The 24,488-nt window shown below is 34.1% G+C and overlaps 1 protein-coding gene across 1 annotated transcript in view; it reads left to right on the top strand.

The window, feature by feature from the left end:
* Nucleotides 1-4,515: 4,515 nt before the first annotated feature.
* Smp_199590 (transient receptor potential cation channel,subfamily m, member, putative) overlaps nt 4,516-24,488 on the top strand; it is a gene marked incomplete at both ends in the record, with an annotated part of 28,721 nt that continues 8,748 nt past the window's right edge. The window contains 10 exons of the mRNA XM_018788675.1: nt 4,516-4,587; nt 4,628-4,725; nt 4,762-4,802; nt 4,838-4,968; nt 9,488-9,649; nt 11,536-11,742; nt 12,452-12,635; nt 14,869-15,037; nt 15,798-16,093; nt 18,808-19,175. Coding sequence (XP_018644719.1) covers nt 4,516-4,587; nt 4,628-4,725; nt 4,762-4,802; nt 4,838-4,968; nt 9,488-9,649; nt 11,536-11,742; nt 12,452-12,635; nt 14,869-15,037; nt 15,798-16,093; nt 18,808-19,175 — 1,728 coding nt within the window. The remainder of the gene's footprint in view (nt 4,588-4,627; nt 4,726-4,761; nt 4,803-4,837; nt 4,969-9,487; nt 9,650-11,535; nt 11,743-12,451; nt 12,636-14,868; nt 15,038-15,797; nt 16,094-18,807; nt 19,176-24,488) is intronic.

Below are 24,488 nucleotides of genomic sequence, written 5' to 3' on the forward strand. Positions count from 1 at the left end.
TTATGACTGCTTGATTCTTGCAATGTGTGACCTGTCTGGATGCATGGGGAGTTCAGTTGAAAACCAATGTCTGCTTGTACAACATGCTTCGAGAGTGACAGCCGTTAGATGGGAGGATGAATGGGTTATCTTCAATATTCGGGATCTAGAATCTCTGTCATTCTTGAGTAATATCACCAATCGTTTGGTCAATACGCTTTTGAGCTTCAAGGATTGCTCTATGAATTTTCACTCATAGTTTGCATAGTCAGGGTCCATTGTTTTCTGGGACACCTTGCACAATGATATATCTTCAAAAGAAGAACGTCTCGTGAGGTTGTAAATATGTTTAAAAACTCTCGATTCTCCCCAAATTAAAAAGGAGCTAAATAAACCGCAAACCCAGGGAACAAACTTTTAGAATAGGTTAAAAATACACCAGGTATTAAAAGCAATTCGAGTTATAAACGGCCACTTGGACGCACACAGTTACGTTACCCCGTGTATGTTGATACCACAGGCGTACCTGGTACACATCACTCACCTCGGCCGTTCCATTGTGATCAATCGCCACTGTTGTGACGTGTTTGACCCTATGTTCTCGTTGGATTGTTAATGTGCAAACCACTTGTTTATTTGGTGTAAACGCAGATACAATGCTCGCACATAGAAGGCAAACTATTCGAGTGTGTGGGAACTAGAATTATTGAAGGCTTCTGCTGTTTTGGCACAATTTTGTCTGGCTTTCAAAATGATCAGAGCAGTGATTACGAAGCTTTGGATTAAGACAATAATTTGTGTTACGCTGAATTCAACTTATCAGACTCGTTTTATCTTCACTATGTATATACACCTCATACATATTGATTATCTTTTGCACTTAATTGGAACTTTCATAGCATCACCCAAAACTATGACTGTGCTCGCACAAGCACTTATTCTAACGTCATATCTTACCACAATAATAAGTTATTTACTTATTAATTTATTCTGTTTTATTTTATTGCTCGTTTTTGCTATACATACATAGTTAATTATTCTTGTTCTGCGTTAAGATATTTACGTATTCCGTGACTCCTTTATTTCTATTTCCTTAGTTTCTTCCTTTCCTCCTTCAAAATCAATTCAAAATTCTTGCCGATTACGCAGAACCTGATTTATTATTACTACTACCATTCTATTATTAATGTTTTATTTTTCCTTCCTTTCTCAAACATGGCAAATGTAATGCTAACATTATTGAAAATTGTGTATTATTGCATTTTTGAAGAAACCCGAAATGGTTTCTTCACAGCACTTATGTACCCATAAGATGTTTATGAATAATAATAATAATAATAAACGCGATGTCCTTTTTGGCCCGATTCCGAAGCTGTACACTATGCTTCTATCAGATGTTGAAGTCGATAACAATCAGGAAACTTCTTTTGCACTTCCACCGGCTTTTCTGCCGGCAACGGTAAATATATTACGAATGATGACAAAGTTAATGAATCTGCTCACAACGCACTCCTACGAGTATTCATGTAACTAGCACTTGTGATCTATGCTCTAACCTGCTCCATCATGATACAGCTCAATTTCTTATTCTTTCATTCAACTGTTCGTCATGAAACCTTTTTATTCCTTGTAAATCCAACCATTGTACTTATTACGGAAACGTGGTGCAAATCATAAATGTCCAATCACTACGTTTTCTTTAGAACCGATAGATGTTATGGATTAGGAGGCGGTAAAATTATCTACTTCTGTTCAGACACTCGGGCGTGTAAATTTGAGAATGGATGTCTTGATGATATAGATGACTCCACTTGGGTTACCGTAAATTGTGGATCGGAAAATTATCTACTGGTTGGATGCATATAAAGACCACTTCATGTGGATACTTACTTGGATAAATTGCCAACAAATATATTTTCCATTGCTTCGCACTAACCACATACTCTTGAAATCATCGGAGGTTGTTTTAATCTGCTGAAAATATGGAGTTCGACTCCAGCACCAGGACGATATAAGAAGTTAGTCGAAACATTGGAACTTTGTGGATAGGTCCAACAAGTCCGAAAACCGACTAGGCGGAATAACATAATTGATTTATTGCCTACAATCAACGTATACTCTATCTCATTGCAGCGGTAATCCAAGAAGGAATAAAGAAGTTGTACGAATGGACCGTTTCGTGTAATCTGCCACTTAATGATGACAAAAGTGGATTTATTCACTTTGGCCAGTGCCTTAACCTAAATTTGGTTATACACAATCATACGCTCAAACCTCTCATCACTGTACGTGACTTCGGATTGAGATGTAGCAACAGTTCGAACTTTTCCAAGCACATTGCATCTTAAGTATCCAAAGTTAGAAAGCTCATTGGATTCATAATGATAAACGTCAATAATATCAAATCGAGATTATTATCATGCAAAAGTTGTATCTTACCCATTCTTGAATATGGTATTTTAGTTTACAGTAATTACATACATAATGAACTGTTTAAAAGTAAATGTATTCAGAGAAAGTTCACCCGGGCTGTTTCGAGGTATTCCAATAACAAGGATTATCATCAAAGATGTCAGCAACTCAAGTTGGAACCTCTCATGATCGGGCGTATCAAACTAAACCTTGTGTTTTTCTACCGGCTTATAAACAATATTTCTTAATCTTCAGCATCCGCCTCTTCGTAATCTATGATATCGCCTCACAATAAGGAAAATATTCTAGCGACTCCGAGAACCTACGCAAACTTACGCCAGAAACCTTTCGTTGTTCGCTACTCGATCATGTGGAACAAACTCTCAGTGAATCTCCGTTTCAGTAAAACTATGACCTGGCTCCGAAATCTTCTTCATGATTCTCTTTCTGAAAGTGGATTGTGTCACCTGTTGAATATCAATGTGTTTAACAATGATTTATACAGACAAGATTCATCATCCATCTAATTGACTGAAAAGAAAGTAGAACCTTTGAAACTTCTCTTATTTATTTTATCTTGTTTTCTTGTCTATTCTTTTCACCGTAAACATATTTTTTTCATAAGCATTGAAAGTCTATAGCTAAAACAGATTATCTTGTGTAACACTTAAACAAATTAACATTTCAGATTAATTTTATCTTCATCACGTATATATGACTCATACATATTGGTATATGGTTATCCTTTGTAATTAACTGAGACTTTTGTAGCACCACTCCAAACTATTACTGTACAAACACTTATTCTACTGCCACATTTTACTGCAATAATGAGTCATTTTCTCGTCTATTAATTTTTAGTTATTTTTCGTCATTTACTTTGCACTTGGTCGGTAAATTTAACCAGTTTACCTATAGAGTTGGTTCATAATGAAACAAGCAATGCCTGCACCTTTTGGGTAAACTCGAACAAGAAATGTTGTCTAGACAAACCCTCGGCAATGGTCCCTTGACCAATGAACTCTCGCATTCGTAGCAATTTATCTATTGCTGAGCTATGTTGTAGAGCGATGTTGTTGAAGAGTTGGTCTAACCTTTGTTGATTGGTTAGATCTTCACGCTTAAGATTAGCCTCTTTTAGATTTTCGTGACGTTCCGAAACATTACTAGTAAACATACTATTTGTAACGTACCTGCTGAAGTCTCGCTGTAGCGACTTCACTAATGTGGGGAGTGGTACACATGATTCTGACACACCACGCCCGTGGAGGTCAGCATCTGTGTAGAAGAACTAGGCGGTGATGTTGTCGGGCTAAAGTAGTTTTAACTAAAATGAGGGATACGAAAGAGTCTTGATCATAAATAACTTAGGAATCTGTTCGGTCATGATGAATATAAAGTATATCAATAAAAAAGAAAAGATATCCAAAAACATTTAAAGATTTCACAATATCCAAAGGCTGAAGTAGGAAATAATATACAAAATTCCAAAAAGAAACACACAGTTTACAAACAGGTGTACCAGATTACGTCGGGATCACCACTAAAGTTACCACAAGTATTCGGAGTTCGACAACACCTAAATCAGTAACACTTTCCACAATCGGAACTAGCCAGCTCAATCAAATCAGAAGGCAGAAGTGAAGAGATTCGAAAGTATATTTGATAGACTATCAGTATGTTGAGAAGTGGCTGATCTAAACTAGCTGGTGGTTTTTGGAGAAGTTAAACACAGCGTTCTCACTTGTGATCTTGTGCAGATGCATGGCGGAGCGCCTTCGGTCAGGTGAGTTCGGTAAAAGTAATGCTATCAGCGTCAAATGACGAAGACTTACAATGCTATTAGTTTTGGACATTTATTTACCGCTACACACGTTAGAGATATGATCTTTAAATTAAGGAAGCGACCTTCTGTTCAAAAGTGCAGAGTTTACCGTAGGGAACACAAATAAAACTACGTTCCCCTGCGAAAAATCCGAAACTTCACGCGACACATCAAAACCGTTTTCATCTGACCACAAAGTTGTTATTTGTTTCATTGAGTGACTCAGTATAACCGGTTTCTAACCTATTGACCTTGAGAGATTTCAAGTATACTTCCAGGATTTCACTGATTTCACGCACATGTTGGAAAAGTCTAAAGAGTGGTCTCAGAAGTTCATGCGTGGCGAAGAGCATGTCAGAGATACAAAAGAAGTTGGTAACATTCTTTGCTAAATAACCTATGCCACAACAGAAAAAAATTAGCTTTGTTTTGAAGCATTTCACATTTAAAGAATGCATAAAGTTTGTTGCAGATCCACAGTATGCAACTGAAACTAAACCAAGTGATCGGTTTGTTTGCTATCAATTTTAATTTGATGTTTGCAGTTGTTTTTGTGGGGAATATCGAATTTACCACTATTTTCATGGTGAGGAATATGCCTAAAAACGTTACTCTGTGTAGGACAGAACCGTTCAGAAACAGACAATAAAGAATGGTCTGAGTCTGAATGCTTAAAAGTAGTCGGCCCGTCAAATGCTTTTGGACAAATAGAGTTCATAACAGAGTCTACTTCCAACCACAAGCCAACGGAGGTATGATCTAGTTGAATAAAGTTACTCCTTAAATTTCCGTGTCAAAATAATGTGTGATTTGCCTATAATGTGCGGTCACACTCAAAATGGTGCACTTATGTTGTAAAATGGATGAACTCATATGGGTTGTTTAGAACTGAAATCATGAGTAACTTTGTACAAATCATGTTGGCGTATGAGTTTTCAGTAAACAAAGTTTACGTTGGAAGAGAATTCAGTGTTACAGTTTTGCGCTCTCTTGACGATTGGATGATAAAAATAAGGTCCATGTTGATAATTTTAGAATACCTTCAGTTGTCGAGGAAGTTCAGAAAAACAAAAGTCGTAGCACAAGTTATGTAGGCTGCTTTCTGATTTCAGTTGACAAGCGCTACGTAATATCGACAAAAAGTGGACGTTAGACCCTTTTTTAATATCTGACTGGTTATCTGACGAAAAACGTTACTCGCAGAGTGCAGCTATATATATATATATATATATATATATATATATATATATAGCAAATGTGAAGTTGGCAATTGTCTACACATGATTGATTAACTATTATTTGCTCAAGTTCCAGACTTTATATATCGTTCTTTGGCTGCAAGTTTAAAGTATACTTGAATGCATTCTATAGCGTACTTGCACGTATTTGGAAGGTTTTTCCTGGTAATACAGGTAAAATTTCATCAAGGACATTTTAGAGTATTTTAATTATAGGGTATTAACCACGGAGTTAATGCTAACTTTAATAATCCAAATCATCACTGGTTACCTCCTGGATCAGAGTCAATCATTCAAAGTCTTAAAACACTGTCAGTACATGACTGCCAAGAATCCAGTAATGTTTTTATGTGGGTCTAGTTATAGTCCATAAGCAGTATGAAACTATGAACTGGTTAGTAAAGATGTGTGTTCTGTTATTAGACCAAACCATTTTGGAGCCTTGCTTGCCAGATTTTCATGCGTTATGAGCTGAAATTAAAAGATGTATTATTAATAAAGTCATTTTCTACAAAACAGTCGAGGCATTAGCAAGTCTTTATGGGACTATGATTGCAAGCAAGATCATAATGTGTTTTTATTTAGTTAGTTTATTCTTGAGATATTAACCACTCCGTGCTCCTAGCTTTCATGTGATACTTTAATATGCTGATGGGCATAAGAATTTTTAGTCGGTAGCAATATTAAAAGTCGTTATAGACGAACCGCTTAACATCATTTTATAAGGTATCTTATGGGTTAGATTTCCTATTGAATTATGTAAAAATGGTTTTTTACTTTTACAAGTGGACCATATCAAAAACAATTCCGAATTTTCCGCGGTAGTATATGATTTGTTTAATAGTGTTCAGTATCTAGCTTAGGAAGAAAGTGATAAATTTGATCTTACTTATTCAGATTTTGCTTTACATTCAATTGGGAATGATGCCTTTCAACCATTAAATTGTTATCTATACAACAATTTAAGGTGGTCAGAAATATCACGAATGGTTTTATATAGAAACCACGTCATGTACTTCTGCTGAAACATTGTAAAGTACTGTATAAACATATCTAATAATCAGTATAGGGTTGTGGATATTGTTGAGTTTAAATTGATATCGTCAATGGATCAGAGTTAGACCACCAGTGGAAACCTGGGAGCACTGGATGGACGTTTCGTCCTAGTATAGGATTCGTAAGCAGTATGCGTCTACAATCCCGCGCGCAAACGCCTAACCCACAGACCACTGAGCCGGTCAGCAACCAACGGTGTTAATGTGTAATGTCAACCAATCCACGATATTGCGCGACCGTCCACCATTGTCTTCAGTGAGTAACTTTCTCACAACAAACACGGTTGAACTCTACTGGCCACGGCTTCTCACTAGAACTCCTGGAAGTTCATGTTGAAACAAGTAACTAGTGAGCACATGATAATTGTCAGTGTAGAATTGTGGAGATTGTTGAGTTTCGTAACGCGGTTTTGTAGAAAAGTTCTCCAAAAGTGGTATAAAGAGGCGTTCAGACAGAATTTAAGGAAATCTATTTTATTAACCGCAGGCGGTAGTTTTGTGGTAGCCAATTGCTGCTTCACATAACTGGGATAAAGTTCTGTTTTAGTTAAAAATATTTTAGATTCGAAAGTGTTATAACGAACGCTTGAGGTAAGAAATTTATTTATTATTCCTATAATTTGTGTAATCCGCGTCCGCGATCTGTTTCTAATTATTTATAAGGTTTTAAAAATGGTCTTCTCAAAAAGTAGATGAGTTTCAATAAAAACAACACAATCATATAAGTTGGCTCAATCAGTTCAGTGACACTATTCAGCACAAAATTTTATTGGTTAAAATGATGCATGTAAAGCTAAGATATCGTGCCTGTGCCTGTAAGAATGGTGGATGTCTGATAGTAAGAAACTTTGATCTCATTGATTATTTACAGAAGTATGAGTAATAATATTCGAAAACATCTAGAAAAACAGAAAAGGAATTTAGTTTTCAGTGTGTGGACGTTATAAGCTCTTCATTTTAATAATATTTAGATCCCAGCGTTTTTCTCTCCCAAGAATCTTTGAACAATTTCTTAAGAATTTTCTTGTGAAAAAGAATTTTGAGGAGACCTTACAAATTGAATAATAATTAGCTTCATTAATCATAGATTTACTGTTATACCTAACTATTCACCTATGTGATTACTAGAAGTGACAAAATTTACAGATCATATTATCTGAGTAATACCAGTAGAAATTTTTGTACTTGGTAACACCTAATGACTCTTTTTCTTGTATTTTTTAAACCATTTAACACAATTCAATTATAAACTAAAGCATTAGGCTATGTATTTAAGTAGGTACCCGCATTACTGTCACGAATATAAATCCAGTGATCACAGTGTTTGAGGTATGAATGACCTTACTTGTTTTATTTTTCCTTTATTTATTTATACGCTCAGAAAAGTGGTCATGATACCCACTTAATATTGACTAACAACGAAACAAAGTTTGTCAAAAGTTATCATTTTCAAAAATCCGAGATTCATTTAGTTAACAGTTCTCTTGTTGTATAAATGTAGCTAAAGTCATGAGGTTAGGCTTTGTCTCTTTGAAATCTTTTGATACTTATTATCTTATAGTTGCATTTATTCTTCAACATGGAAACTTTTTCATTTGAGAAGATAAAGAAGGAAAAAAATGATAGACTTCTGATAAGCATATTTTTCGTTGTTCATACTTGATTCTGATGACAGCACTTCTCTTGTCGTGAACAAAACCTCATGTGGGGAAAATCAATTTACACTTAAGTACAAAATCACAGAGTGGCTTAGAAAAGTGTAAAAATCATACATTAAATACACTATTTGCACAGCTTCTTTGTGTTGTCCCCCACATGCTCAACTGTTCCTTTAATTCTGTTGTTATTTTGATAATTTTCCGATTTTTTTTTTGTTTTCTTCATTTCATTCTCCTGATGCCAGGTAGTTTACTTCCGATTGGTGCTAAATATTAATTATATCTGTCAGCATAAATAGTATACATTAATGTTATTGTTTTGTGATGCGTAGAAGTACCAATCAGTTCATAAAAACACTAGTTTGTTTTATAGTATGAAGCACATGTATGCTATCTTTTAAATCGGGTCTTCATCTTATGTAAAATACATTTACTTCAGAGTTATAATCTCATGATTTGTGACAAATATTCACATAAGAATACGATACTATCATCACTGACTGACACTTATGTGGTCACTTATGACTAACTTCAAGGTAAATCTCCTTAAGTTCTGGCGGAAATCGACATCTGTAAAATTAACCAAATCAACAGTGAGACTTTAACGTGCTGAAAAAATTGAGTGAGATTAGTACTATATCATATATTGGTTAAAATTCAAAATACGAACTACTGTTCTCCCACTTAGTCGCTCAGCTTATTGTTTCATTTTACGAATTCCAGATATCGTGAGTTCACGTTACTACAGAGTTCTAAACGTGAACAAAACATTCGATTCAATCCTCACAATGTTTGCATTATTCTCACCAGTTTGTCATGACAACTATATAACTATTATTATTACCATTATTATTGTTGAACAGTAAAACTACACAGAAAAATTACCTAATAATTTTATTACCATTCACCCGATTGATTCTGACATTTAATCCTTTCAATGACAGTATGAGATATAATTTTAATGCAAATGTAAACGACGTATCAATGTCTAATGGTTTTCTTGATAAGATCTATTCATATTCATCAAAGACAAATAAACTTCCAAACATTTTCTAGATGTTTTAACTTTCTTAGGTGTAGATCGATCTGTACTGTACTCCCTATGTTCAATTTTTAAGCAAGTTTAAAGATGTTACCTAGGAAATTCAAATTAACTTTACTGAACTGTTAAAAAACTGTAAACCACAAGGTTGTGGGATTAAAGGCAATAAATTGCCGGAATAACTATTAAATAAATAATTAATACTGACTAGAATTATCAAAAAAAGGTTCACGAATCTTTTGATTGGTTTATGTTTTTTTATTAATTAATCTTTTTAGTTTGTACGTATCTCAGATGAAGATAAATTAGAAGATGTAATGTTATTGATGAAGAATTACTGGAAAATGATGGAGCCAGAGAAGCCTAGTTTATGTATTTCCGTTATTGGCGGAGCGAAAAATTTTGTTCTTGAAGGACATAAAAAAGAAGTTTTTTATTCTGTTAGAAAATACTTGTTCATTTACTCATTTATTACTTAAATTTTAATATGAATAGTTCACTGATATAAACAGTTTTTAATATTGGATTAGTTAATTGAGGTCTAATAATGATTGATTATAATTTCAGACAATGTATCAGTAAACTATAAAAAAATGACTATCTGAAGTCTGTGCCGATAATGTTGTTTGGAACGACAATGAGAGCTTCATTATCAGACCACCGAAATCAGAAGATGAAAATGTCTCAGAAAATGTCAACATTTGGATAACTAATCGATACTTTTTAAAACAAAATCTATGAATATTTGACCCATACGTTAAATTACTTCAGTTGAAGCGGGACAAAACGGATAAATAATGATGTTGAACTATTCAGATATTATCAGAGGGGTTTTGTAAAGATTTTAGTAATTTTGTAGTTGAATTCATGAGTCGAGTGAGGTTAGACCACCATGGAAAACTCTGAAGCACTGGACGGCCGTTTCATCCTATTGCGGGACTTTTCAGCAGTGCGCATCCACGATCCCGCCTCACGAGATTCTAACCCAGGACCTATCGGTCACGCGCACGAGCAATAAACCTCTAGACCACTGAGCACTGCTCACTGCTGAGGAGTCCCACAATAAAACGAAACGGCCGTTCCAAGTTTTCTATTGTGGTCTAGCTTCAATCGACTCATGAATTCAACTATAATATTCAGATATTGTTAAATAGAGTTGTATAACCATTCAGTCTAAATCAATTTTTTTTTTCAATATTTAGATGAATAAATAGAACAAGTGTTTGTCAATATTACAATACTGAATTCCTTTTAAAAAAATACAGTTTTAAACAAAAATAGAAAGATACAAGTAAACAAATTTGAAATACGGTTCAGTTTAAGAAATGTCTGAATCACAGTAAAACTAGAATTACTTGACAAAAATGAACCATTAGGTAGAGTACAATATTCATTTCATATGAGTAAGTTTGTATAAGTTAGCCTAGCACGAACATGTGCTAGATTAGAAAAAGAAGTAGAATGTTTTGTCGTTGAAATGTTGTGACAATAAATAGACAATAAATCAGAATTGGAAAATGGTTTACAAAAGGCAAAACCATCACTAATTAAAATACATAGAATTAAAACTTCCAGGAAATATATAAAGGATGGCGGTTGAGACGTTTGTAAACAATTAATGTTGATATAATTGAATGAAACTTACAGGAATAAAGATATAAGTAACAGTCTTGAAGTTTTTTTCATGTTAGTTTTAAAAACTTCAGAATTGAACACGGTGTACCTCAACGGGTGCAGCGGTTTAAGATACTTGACTAAGAATATCGTATGAAACTGTTTAAAAATCTGAATTTAATGCTTAAAATGCCAATGGAGACTAAAAAGCCTTGGTTGTTGCGAATTCAGTCATGTTTCAACCAGAATATTATAGATTGAATTAATTCTCTCATTGTCTATTGAACAACTAAGATACTGTACAGTGTAATTATGGGATTTTTAGTTTATCGAGAAGTTTAAATATTTGGACATACTCGTTAAGTCTTGGTCGCATATAACTTGATTCGGACAAATAAATCGAAAGTAAAACAAAAGAAACTCTAAGTTTTACTGAAGAAGATAAAATTAACTCAACTTTATACGACTAATTTATTTCAATATGAATAGGATATATACATAGAGGACATATACATTAACTAAAGAAAGCGTATTTGTAATAAGTATTATTACTATACGATAAAAATGAATGAATATTTGAAAAAACAAGACATTGGAAATGCAGAACTTTAAACGAATTTTTTAAATTGAATATTTACAAACAAATCGAATTACAGTACTTTTAACGAACCTTTCAGTGAATATCATCTTACATATTTTCTTTTTACCAAAGGGTTTAGTTCAAGCAGCACAAACAACTCGAGCTTGGATTGTAACGTCAGGTTTAAATTTAGGAATTATACGAGTGGTTGGCGATGCATTGCAAGAACAGTCATACAGTACAGACAAAAGAATGTTGTCTCAACAATTAAGATGTATTGGTATTGCTCCATGGGGTTATGTACTGAATCGTAATACTCTGGTCGCTACAAATTATGAAGTAGGCATCAAACAACATTGTTGTGATTTCAAGAGTGATTATTACCTTTTATATGTATGTGTAGTGTTTTTTTCAAACAATCAAATTCATTTCAACCAGTGAATTATTAATTTATGGACTATTTCATCAAAAACATGATCAATCCGTTAAATGCTAACCGTTATGAAGGGTGTATTATCCGGCTTTCAGTGGTATATCTTGAAAACCGTTATGATATATATCAAAAAGCTTGACGGTCCGTTTTAATTCCCCAAACTAATTATGTATGACACCACATGCAGTTTATTAAATTAATTTAGATCTTTTAAAATCGGATGCAATTATTTTTATCAAACGGTGATCTTACTATAAACTCAGTATTCTAAACGTTCATTTAGTTTTTATTAATTAAGAATAAACTCAAATTGTTTAATTCACTAACTGGCATTATTCACTCCTTTGGTGACATTTGTTACAATAGTAATGGGTTAGTAATTCTGTTACACCAGGTCAATCAATATTATTCAGTGTGTTCATTTCGCTAATATTCAACCTAGAAGAGTTAACAACCTCAAAAAACTGGTAATAAGTGCAGTAAAATTGGAAGTATAGATAATCGCTGTGTTAAAATAAACGATTCATACAAAAATGTTATAATTTTCTTTGTTCTTTTCTTAATAACACACTTTTCAAAATGAAGAGAAACTTTCTTTTATCACATAAACTTCAGGATCATTTCCATCCGATACCTTATACAGTGTCTACTGTTATTGAGACGGGACAACCTGTTTCCTTAAATCAAAATCATACCCATTATATTTTTGTGGATGAAGGTAAACGTTTAAGATATGGTGGATGTGAATCAGCTCGATTTCGCGCAAGACTGGAAAAACAAATAGCTCTTCCAGAAGAAGGTTAGTAAATTTCACATTATTTTGTTTCATTTCTTTTTCTCAATGCTTTAAATATATGTTAGACTATTTGAATTGAAATCAGTAACGAAATAGTTCTCTTATGTTAACTGGTTTATTAGAAAATTCATCAGTAGCAGTTAATGTCAATCATCTAAATAAAACATTATGAACAGGGGTAGCGTAATGATTTTTTATGGTTTTAATTAAAACAGTTAGTAGATTATGTGATTATAATTTGGTGCCTCAATAGAGTTTTAGTGAATATATCACTACGTACTGAAATCAGAAAGAATACGATACTTATATTTATTTTACCACTGGGTATGTATTGTGGAAACAGTATAATGAGCTATCGGTTCTCTAAAAATTTATAAACTTAATTCATTATTTAAAAGTATTTAATAACTCACCAATCTAATGCATGATGTTCTCACCACCACAGTTACGCTTAGAAAGTTTGATGATAATATCAAAACTTGCATTTACATCCCAGTGGCTAATTGTGAATATAACAAACCAAATGAATTGAATATTAGTGTAATTGACCTCTAACATTTTTCTTACGTAATTTCGTGTGATTTGCGAATTCTTTGTAAATTTCATTTGCTGAGGTTTTCAAAGTACTGACATACAAATACTAAGTAATTTTGGTGTTTCATCCATTTATTTCTTAAATGTTCGTCATATAACACAATGGAATGCAGAATTATTTACCATTTAATAAACGAATGGGTTTAGAAAAAAGACTAATCAGAAAATTACTAAAGCGGTTGCAAGAATGGTCAGATTTTATCAGAGAGGCTAAGATTTCTTCTGGAACGATAAACACTCGCATACTTATTATCAATTCGATTTTGTGCATGACCTTTGCCCTTTGATTGGCTGTCATGCTTTTTAGTTCTCTCAATTGCTACATGCTCGGAGGTCATATTCTGCTACTATTATAACAACTTTTGTACCAATTTCATTTGAGTTACTTGTTCTACCACAAATATCAAGTTACCTACAATTCTGTCTTCTTCCTGTCTTCGCTGTCGAGGTTTGCTGTGTTGAGTATAATTGACTGTTGTCAGTTCCGAAGAGAACCAATTGTATTAGAGAAGCTCAGTCGTTTTCGTTCTTAAACCCGTAACATCATAGGCGGTACTGAACCCCAATAACAAGACACAACAAGACTAGAGTATACAAATTAAATCTCTTGACAAAAACTGATAGAAGGCATGGTGATTGGAGACCGTACGGTTTAAAAGGTAATAAAAAATATAGTTTTACAGTAACAGAATTAGTACAATGGATTTTAAAATAATAAACTGTCAAGACATGTTTTGGTTGTAGAGGTACTAAGATTGAATGATGAGTAAAGTGAGAATTCTTTCAAATCAATCAAGACATTATAGCAACTCAAATACAATTGAGTTCGTTTACACCTAATCCGGTTAAGCCCTTTTTATTAACTTACTTAACAGACATCGTCATTTGGATAGTAACAATTTGCATATTCTTTGCACTGCTATACCACTAGAGCACATGACACTCTATCCGAAATGTTGACTGCTTAAATATCATTCGATGACTCATACTCCTCCCCATATGTGTACGCACGCAAATATTATTATCAGCCTTTGTTTTGCTTTGCTGTGCCCTTATCAAATCTGACTATAAATTGCCTATGTAATTGTTTGCTATTCGCTCGCTTGCTCCTCGTTCGTTTCCTTCGCTTGTTCGCTTGTTCACTCGCTCTCTCGCTTGCCGCTCACTCGCTCGTTCATATTCGCTCAGGTGTTGTTAGCTTTCTAACCTGAGTTATTCGACAATAAACTGTAGTTGCTGCTATCCTTTGTCTTCTGATTTTACGCACCGTTAAGATTAGAATCATAACGGTTATCGAAACGAACGATTAACGAATCGCGGCACTACAACTTTAACAAGTATGTGGTTTTTAAAAATAGTTTTTATATGTAAAGTGTACCTATTTATACTGACTTTGAGACTCATTTTAATTACAGTGATATAATGTATGGGGGGAAATCTTGTGTTCAAAATCCATAGCCTTTCCTCTGTATATCACGTATACGACTGGTTGGGGTAGCTCGATTCTAAAAACATCAGTGTATGGGTCATTGTTTTTGAGTTCAAAATATACCAGTATATTTAAATTCACTGTAAATATTGACTGATATAAAGTTAGTGTATATTGAAATAATGATCATTTATCTGTGTTGTTAATTTTCAGCTGGTGGTTTTGGGATTCCGGTTGTCCTAGTAATTGTAGAAGGTGGCCATGATGTGTTTATTGATGCACGAAATAGTATTAAAGAACGTGTACCGGTTGTAATATGTTCTGGTACTGGGAGAGCAGCTGACATATTAGATATGGCATTTAATTTTCGACTTAAACATAAGTAAGATTTTTTTCCTCAAATCCTGTCCAAATCATGTTTTTTCTTGTGAGAATGAAAGAACAATTTAGTTATGATCCACAACTGAAAGAAAGCATCGTATTGTAAATAAAGTTGAGGAATAAAATCCACTCTTTTCTATGGTTGAGAAATAGCAAACACCTATTATGAATGTATAGATCAAATTACTCAGATCGGTAAAACACTTAAATATTATCCTTAATTTTTTGTCGTTTATTTAATCCTGATCAACTAGATTCATTAATATTGCAGAAGATATTAATGTTTTATTGATCCTCTCACCCAGAATAAATTACTTTCACATTAAATGTATGTCCAAACTGGCTTGCAACAACAGGCTATACTCAGGATACTGTATCTTGAAAGTAGAATAGGCACACTTATTATGATTGAAATCTAATCATGTAACTGATTGTTTGTGAACAAGATTTCGATTGTGAAGGTTACAAATTTCAGAGCTAGAAAACCGTTAATTTACCATAAGTCTTCCATCGAGGTGATTTGAGATCAACAAAAGTGTCCTCATAAGACCAATCCACGAAATATTAAGAAACATATCAATCAATAACATAATCTGAGATCGAAACTTGATTGTAACCCAAGTGGAAGTATGAATACTAAGTATGTATTATATAGATACATACATTGACTTGTATAACATTGTGTTATCATACAATTACTTATTTACTTTTTATTCTTTATTTAATTTCCACCATTCTATAAATTTAATTTAATAATTTAGTGAATTTACATCATTTACCGAAAGAGAATGTTCAATATTAAGTCAAAAGTTGAAAATTGTTTCTGGTAAAAATAAAGTTGAAGCTGCATTGAAAATGATTCAATTAATTGTAAAAGATACAAAATTAATTACAACATTTGATATGAATAAATCAGATGATTTAGATTTAGCCATTCTATTTGCATTAATTAAAACTTCTTCAGAATTAGATAAACAATTAAGATTAGCATTAACATGGGATAGATGTGATATTGCTGAAGCAAAAATATTTCGTCAAGGAAAACAAGTTAAACCAGGTTAGTAAAGAGTTATTTTCATTATTATTTGGCGTATTTATCATACACGTACCTCAGTAATATACAGTATTTGAAAGGATTTAGTATTGACCATCGAGTTTTAAACGCGGTAAATCAATTAAGATGTCGTTAAAACATAGTGTAAATAAGCAAAGATGGATAGTGGCTAGCAGTGGAATCCAGGACGCGCGTTTCGTCCTATTTGGGACTCGTCAGCTGGATGTGCCTGTATCTCAGAGTTGATGTTCACTCTGGGACTCGAACCCAGTACCTTTCGCTTCAAACGCCATCACGTTATCCACTCAGTTGCAGTCCTAAGCATCAATGGGAAGATTCAAACAAACAATACTAAGTGAATTCAAACTTCACTCCATTGCACAAGCGTACTCTCCCCATTCTCGACCGTACCAGGGCATTTGAGGGCTCCAGCGTGACTGGTCCTGATTGGCGTAGCTGAAAGGATTTAGTATTGACTATCGAGTTTTAAACGCAGTAGATCAACCAAGATGCCATCAAAACATAGTGTAAATGACTTAGCTTTGGTTCTGCTACAATTATTTCATATGAAATTCTTATAGAGATATAAAGTTTTAGAAATCTGAACTAATTTATGTTTTCATTAACTGATTTCGGTTACTGATGTTAATTAACTTCCCCTTGTTGCATTTTTCATATAGACTGAATAATTGAAACATAATTCAGAATATTAAGCAAAAAATGTGTTCTCTAACTGAATATTAAGTTTCAATAGATTTTTAGGAGACATTTTAAAATTTAGAGATTCATGTGTATTTAAATGAAATGATAACAGTTATGACAATAATGATACATTCATTAGTGATAATATTGAAAACGATTTGCTGGATTTAAACTATTTCCAAAAATCATCAGGAACTACCTGATGCATCGCTTTGTATACAAATAGTTCTGTTAATTCAATTGAAATTGCCTAGTGACTGACTTCAAGATATGTGTCCTGGAGTCCTAGTGAGAAGCAGTGACCAGTGGAGTTCAACCACGTCTGTTGTGAGATAACAACCCACTAAAGACAACTGGTGAACGGTTGCTCAAACTTCGTGAATTGGTCGAAGTTAGACATTAGCACCGTTGGATGCCGGCTCAGTGGTCTATCGGTTGAGTGCTCTGGCGTGAGACTGGTAGGTCCTGGGTTCGAATCTCGCTTGCGATGCGGGATCGTGGATACGCACTGCTGAGGAGTCCCATAATAGGAGGAAACGGCCGTCCATTGCTTCTAGGTTTTCCATGGTGGTCTAGCTTCAATTGACTCATGATCTCAACTATGAAAACACTGAAATCTCCACAAAACCCCTTCTGCCTAATAAGTGATTAAAAAGCCACATTTAAAATAGACAACAAACTATAAATAACATCAGTAGTCTGAAATCATTGGATTGTGTTGTAGCAAATAAAACTTGCAACATTCAGCCATCTAGTCTCTGTTTCAACCCTGTTGCATTCGCTTTAATTTAAATAGTCAAATAGTATAGTTAGTTTTCACATAGAAAGTGTGGTTGGTTTCAGAGTTATCATTTCTCATCGGAATAGATTAGCAAGTCTCGAAATCCAGGTGAAAAAACGTTGCTTAATTAGAAAGTATTAATTAATGCCATTAACCTTATTTTAATCTAATTAATTGACTTTGTATGACTGAACAATACGACTGTTTTCAGATCTGTTTGTCCCATAAGCTCACGACTTGATTGAGAAATGTTCAGTTATGTATGTTTAACAAATCAATGTAAAACTTCACCATTAAGATAATTTGAATTCTGCCGCATGAATAATGTTTTGTTTTGACTTACTTGAGCTGGTGGTCCCGCTACATTAGCAAGATGAAAACGATTAACTTGATATGATTACAAGTTATGGTCATAGGATTGTGGAGTTAAAAGTATCTAATGTCAAGTATTTACTTTCAGTTTGTTGGATGATTTTAGGTTTATAAATTTTCTTTCTCTGTACGGTTAAAACTAAGCACTACTGAGATACACACACTATTTTGATAGATCTATCTTTATTTTCAGTAATCTGTTGTTGCTTTTTCACAAATACTCTTAGTATGACTACGCTTTAATGCTATCACCTACCGATTAAAGTGAATTTTAGACTCCTTATCATTATTTACCAATATTGTTATGTTACTGTTAAATGGAAATACTCATAAGCTGTAGATCTTTATTGGTAACTTTTGATAAGCGTATCAGTCTAGTTTACTTGAACATCACTGTTTGATTAAATTGTACTGAAATGATGTTCTTTTATCTTCATTTGAATAGAACTATATCGGGTTTCATTATCGTGATGTTCAAGTTGCTATGCTTAAACATGTTTGTAATCATGACTCCCATCATCAATACAGATTCAAACCATTCAAACTACTTTTTAAATTTAAAGGTTGCGCTAAGTCATAAAGTTATTTCTTAGTTTGGTCGTATGCGCGTTACTTCATGAGTGACTGTCACTAAGCTAGCTGATTTTGCAATCAAGACTCTCTTTACATTTCAGTCATCATTTATGCTGGAGTCGACTTCTGTTATTTAGGTGCGTGAATTTTCCTGGTGTCGTTATTGTTTACAATGACAAAGTATACTTTTTTAAACTTTAATAATAACTCTATGTACCCCATAAGTTTATAACGTAATACTCATTCTGTTTTATAATATTTTTTCATATACTTAATACTACGTTATCAGATATTTTGGAACCAATTATGATGGAAGCTCTACTAAGAAATAAAACTGATTTTGTAAGAATTTTACTACAAAATGGTGTTGTAATGCGTCAGTTCCTGACATTTGAACGTTTGCATCGTCTATACAACGAATCAACTCATTCAAATGATTTAATACGATGTTTGAAAAATTATAAATTACTGACTAGTGAACATTTAACAGTATCCAGTACTAAACTTCATTTACCAGTTATGATTAGTAATGAAATGACTGCTGAAAGAGGACAATCATTCACATCTCCATATAGAATATATTTATCTACTATATGCAAATTGATACGTCGTATGCTTGGAAGATATACCAATAAAATATATGATATGGACACAGAGGTATGTACATGTGATAAATGTATATTTAGCAGAGTATAATTTAATCTATTTGGTTATAAAAATAGTAAGTAATTGAAATAATACTACTCCATATGAATGATGATTCACATCAGCTACTTTTCTTTATGTTCAATTAGGCTATACTCAACAAGACTTATTCTATTGTGGTGCATGCTACTTATATTGACAGGTGTAAGTAGTATGTAACACCAATCAGTAGTGGAATGTCTGTTAAAAGGTTGAGAAAATTGATCTGAACAAAACAGGAAGGAAACACCAGAACTGATATTTTTTCACGTGCAGCTGACGATTTCAAGGTTGTGTAGAAATTCCATCTTGAGTTTTATTCTTATCTAACAGCACATTTCTAGGACGACCTCAAGTTATCTATTTGTTGTCAGTAGATTTTAATTTCTTTCCTGTTGCGGCTAAACGAAATACATCTTTTTTTACTTGTATTTTACCGTAACATCTGTTTTCCGATTGGTTGCGTTTGATTGACATTCACTTGTTCTGTATACAGCGTTATTCTACTTTAATTTAGTCTTCGTTGAATATCAGGTTTTTTTGCACTTCTATCTCCTCCCTAAATCCATTGTCTAGGGATACTTATTGAAGTGTTGGCAGCGTCATTGATCGTACTGTGGAGCTCTCATTAGTCAGCGGTCGTATTAGACGAATCTCAGTCGTTCACAATAAGAAAACTACCTTAGGCTAACTGAATCTTTTGTCAAGATTTAAGAAATACATTCTCAATTTTAGATTGTTACGACAATTTAAACAGAAAAAGGAAGTTTACCAGTTATTAATGACTTGTAGTGGATGAAGCATTACTAACAATATACACCAATAAGTTCTTGTGTATAATTACCGTAACTGATAAGGTAATTCGAACTTAATGGTAAGTTAAACTGATACAAGCAAATCGTATGCAGTAAACGGTATTGATTATAATTTTTTTCATTATTTCAGGGGCTTAGTAATGTCACAAACCTAAAAGTGGTAGCCAAGATATGTTTCGACTATTTAAAATAATAAAAAGACGTTTTTTTTTAACAAATTGAGAAAATTCCCGCAAACCCCCATTGGTAAAATGTGTTTCAAACTGTTTAAGCAACCCATTAAACAAGACAATGTCGCATTATTTATTCTTTTATTCAGGTGTTACATGGTCGAAGGGCTGACTGGAGTCGAGTAAGTAAGCTAACGTTTGTTTCGCCGTTTCAGGTGAGTTTAAGTTTGCTAATGAAGCGAACAATTTTTGTATTGATTTAATGATTGTGAATAATAATCCTTATTGTGAATTTAAACATCTGGCTCAGAGAACAAACTACCCTCAAGACGCAGTTCTGTATCGTACTCTTTTCATCGATTACTCAAAACTCATACAGCAAAATAAATGTAATACCTGGCCACACAGCAGCAAAATTGAGGAATTGCAATGTACAAAAATTAGTCATAGATGACACAAAACTGCAGTAATAGTTAAATAGTTAATTAATGATAAATCTGGAACAATAATACGTATCACGACGTATTAGCGGTCAAAATAAAGCGAAACAATAGAATGAAAAAAGTGCATTGGTCACTGTATCCATCAGTTATACAACAAAAATAGAGTTATTAATTCTTTATATAGTAGTCTCAAAAGTTAAGCTTCCATACTATATCGCCAACAACATTCGATAATTGTTGCGCGTTATCAAACATTGAGTAAGGTTGGAAATGTCGACTAATGCTCACAGACCTAATAATCTAAAAGTGTGACGATCACTACGATACCTAATTGTCTTGGTTTCGGTCCCTCATGAAGCTATAGGTCCACGACTCTGAAAAGTCATAAACAAAGACGAAACGAGTGTCTAGAGCTTACTGATTTTAAATAGTTCCTTACTTGACTCTAGTTCGTGGCTGGAAATAACTTCAAAGTAACTTGTTATCTAACAGTGATCTTTTAGTATGTCTGAAGTGGTTTGGGATGGGGAGGCTTGTTCACCATTCTAAGTTGTAGTATCATCTTTGTTTGTGTCCATAGTAAGAGACTGGTATGATATTAAACAATATAAAACAGTTTATTATTTATTTTTAAAAACCCTCAAACAGTGTATTGTGTTACTTCCCATAAATTCATGATCTTTCACGAGAGATATAGCTTAGAAGAACAATATAAGTGAGACATCTTTGAACATTCCTGTAAAACAAAAACTTATCTTGTTTTATTTAAATGCTTTTTTGGGAGAGGTGAGGACTATTTTAACCATAATTTTCAGTACAATCTGCAATTAACTGAGGGAATACTTAACTGCGTGAAGCAGTTAACAACTGTTTCGTTCTTCATCACTGTAGCTGCTACCTTTACGTGTTAATTGGGCTTGCCTATCGTAATAATTCAGTCGAGCTATATTGGTTGGAACATATGTTCATTTAAACCGTACTATACCAGAGAGGTCGGTTGAAGGACGGTAAGACTAAAAACAGCAACTTAAGGTCCGTGGGTCCGTCTTACTGCTTGCTGTTGAAAGACTTAAAGAGAGTAATATGTTTACCTCGGACAGCCAGAATGAGCAGCGATTGTGGATTCTCATGATAGAAGGAAGTGACCAGAAAAGGTTGACCCTAAAAATAAGGTATTGCACTACACCACACGGATTCCCATCTCCGATGGTAAAGCCTTCTGAATTGCGAGGCCGATACATCAAATCTTCCCATAAAAGGGCCGTGCATGGCTGGCCTCAAGAAGTTCTCCTTTGGGCTCACTCCTTCAGGTCAATAAGACATTCACTAACTCAACTTCCTCTTCGGCTTCCTCAAGAAGAAATATTCTCCCGAGGTATGAATAGTCGGAAAGTGTAAAGTGCCATCATACAGCACCAGAGATCATCTCATTTAGGAGTGAATTTTGTTTTTAAACGGGATTTCACAACAGTGTGTACTCATTTCAACGAAGAATACAAACATAAAGATCCATTTGGTCTGAGGGTAATGGTCAATAATCACGGATGAGCACCAATCATGAGCCCTGAATAAGGAAGATTGAGTTGTTCAGCGGTCCCTGATTTCCAGACAATGTCGGTTCATCATAATATTTACTTTCAGTCAATAATAAACAATAACTAAATATAGATTTAATAATCAAATAACAGCACCCCTGATAAGTGCTTCACAAACCCACAAAACATAGTTCTTATTGATAAGAAATCATGAGGATACTCTTACTGACAAGAGACTAGGAGCAACACTTAGGAGAATAAGTGATATAAAGTTAGTATAGTAGCATCACCTTTCAGTGTTAGTTTCGAAGTTTATTAGTAAGGAGAGTGTTCAAAGCTATACTATATACACTAGTTAAATAGCCTAAGTTACTAGATTAGTACAAACACAGTGTCGAAGGTTAATTATCTTGGTATTACCTTTTCCTCTGATCTCTCTTGGTCTTCTCATGTTTATTGTTATCGGAAAAAGTTTACCATTTCACTTACTACATAAAGAGGTCACATGCTTTTGGGATTACTCTCCATTTACTCTTACAGTTTGTCGATTCCTGCATATTGCCTATTATTCTTTACTGTTCTCCATTATTCTTTCCCGTGCTTGTTAGAAAATACTTTTTTGTATTGCTGAAGGTAGTTAGCAAGATGTGTGGTGAGTCTTTTGAGGTCATTATCAATATGGTTGTGGATAGACATCTAAAGCCTTGCAAAATCCATCAGGTGTTATCTTATCAGATACTAACTATGCCCTTCATTCATATCTTTCACCTTGTATATCTTCTCGTAGAACGAGAAGTGAATACATTAAAATCCATGCATGTAAGCAATAGTATAAAAGTCCTATAATACCTTACCTAGCAAATATACCGTGTGACAAAAAGGTTGTTAGAGATGACATAGTCAATAACCCGTATTCTTAAACATGTCTCTAATTTGAAAATATGCAGAGATTCAGATATTATTTTCATCTTTTTCCTTTCCCTTTTGCCGTTTTTGTTTTTGTAAAAGAAACTTGCTGAAATACCTCGTTTGTACCAAAATATAATAATGAATAAGAGCATAAATAATAGTATTAATAATAATGATAATAATAATAATGATAATAATAGACCTAAACCTGTCTATAACCAGTACACCGAATATATATACGACATGAGAAAGCGGAATACCATATACCATTCAAATTTAACCGTTTGATCTACAAATAATTTGTGAAAAGATATTCACAATAAATAACTTTTATGCTTACTTACACTTGCCACTGCTCATGGAGGAGCATAGATCAACCATCAACACTCGCCATTCAACTCTGACCTCTGCAATCACTTATAGTTCTTTCCAGTTGCTATTCATACTTTTCATGTCTGATTCCGATTCCCAACTGTGTACTTCCTCCTTCCATTTTTCCATTTCCATTCAGGATTCCAAGTTAGCGCTTGCCTCGTGATGCAGTTTGATGATTTCCTCAATGTGTGTCCTTCCACTTCCAGCGTCTTTTAATAATTCCATATCCAACTCGAAGTTGGCTTGTTCTCTCCCACAGTAGGCTATTGCTGATGGGATCCAACCAACGGACATTCGGCATCTTGAGGAGACAATTTTGCATAAATACTTGTACTGTTTTGATGATGGTTGTGGTAGTTCTGGAAGTTTGAGCTTCATACAGTAGAACTGTTTTGACATTCGTATTGAAGATTGTGACTTTGACATCGGTTGACAGACGGTTGTGTTTGAGTTACATATGTTCTTCAACTGTAGGAATGCTGTCTTTGCTTTGCTAATCCTCGCCTTTACACCTGCATCAGATCCTCCTCGTTCATCCATTATGCTGCTGACCAGGTACGTGGCAGTTTCCACCTCTTCCAGTGTTTCTCCATCAGATGTGATTGGGTTGGTGTTCTCCGTGTTGTATTCGAGGATCTTGCATTTCCCTTGTGTATGTTAAGGCTTACTGATACAGAGACTGCTGCTCCACTAGTTGTCTTAATCTGCATTTGTTGATGTGTATGAGATAGAAGGACCAGATCATCTGCGAAGTCCAAATCTTCTAGTTGCATCCAACCTGTTCATTGTAGTCCGTGTTTCCTGTCAGATGAGGAAGTCTTCATAACTCAGTCAACCACTAGAAGAAAGAGAGAGGGAGAGAGTAGGCAGTCTTGTCTGACTCCGGACCTCACTTCAAATGCGTCTGTCAGCTGTCCTCCATGCGCCACATTGCACTGTGGTCCGTCGTATGAATTCCGGATGATGATGACAACTTCTCAGGTACTCCATAGTATCGAAGAAATTTTCATAATGTTCTCCTATCCACACAGTCAAATGG

This window comes from Schistosoma mansoni (assembly GCF_000237925.1).
Source record: "Schistosoma mansoni, WGS project CABG00000000 data, supercontig 0367, strain Puerto Rico, whole genome shotgun sequence".
In the NCBI taxonomy this organism is placed as follows: Eukaryota; Metazoa; Platyhelminthes; class Trematoda; order Strigeidida; family Schistosomatidae; genus Schistosoma; species Schistosoma mansoni.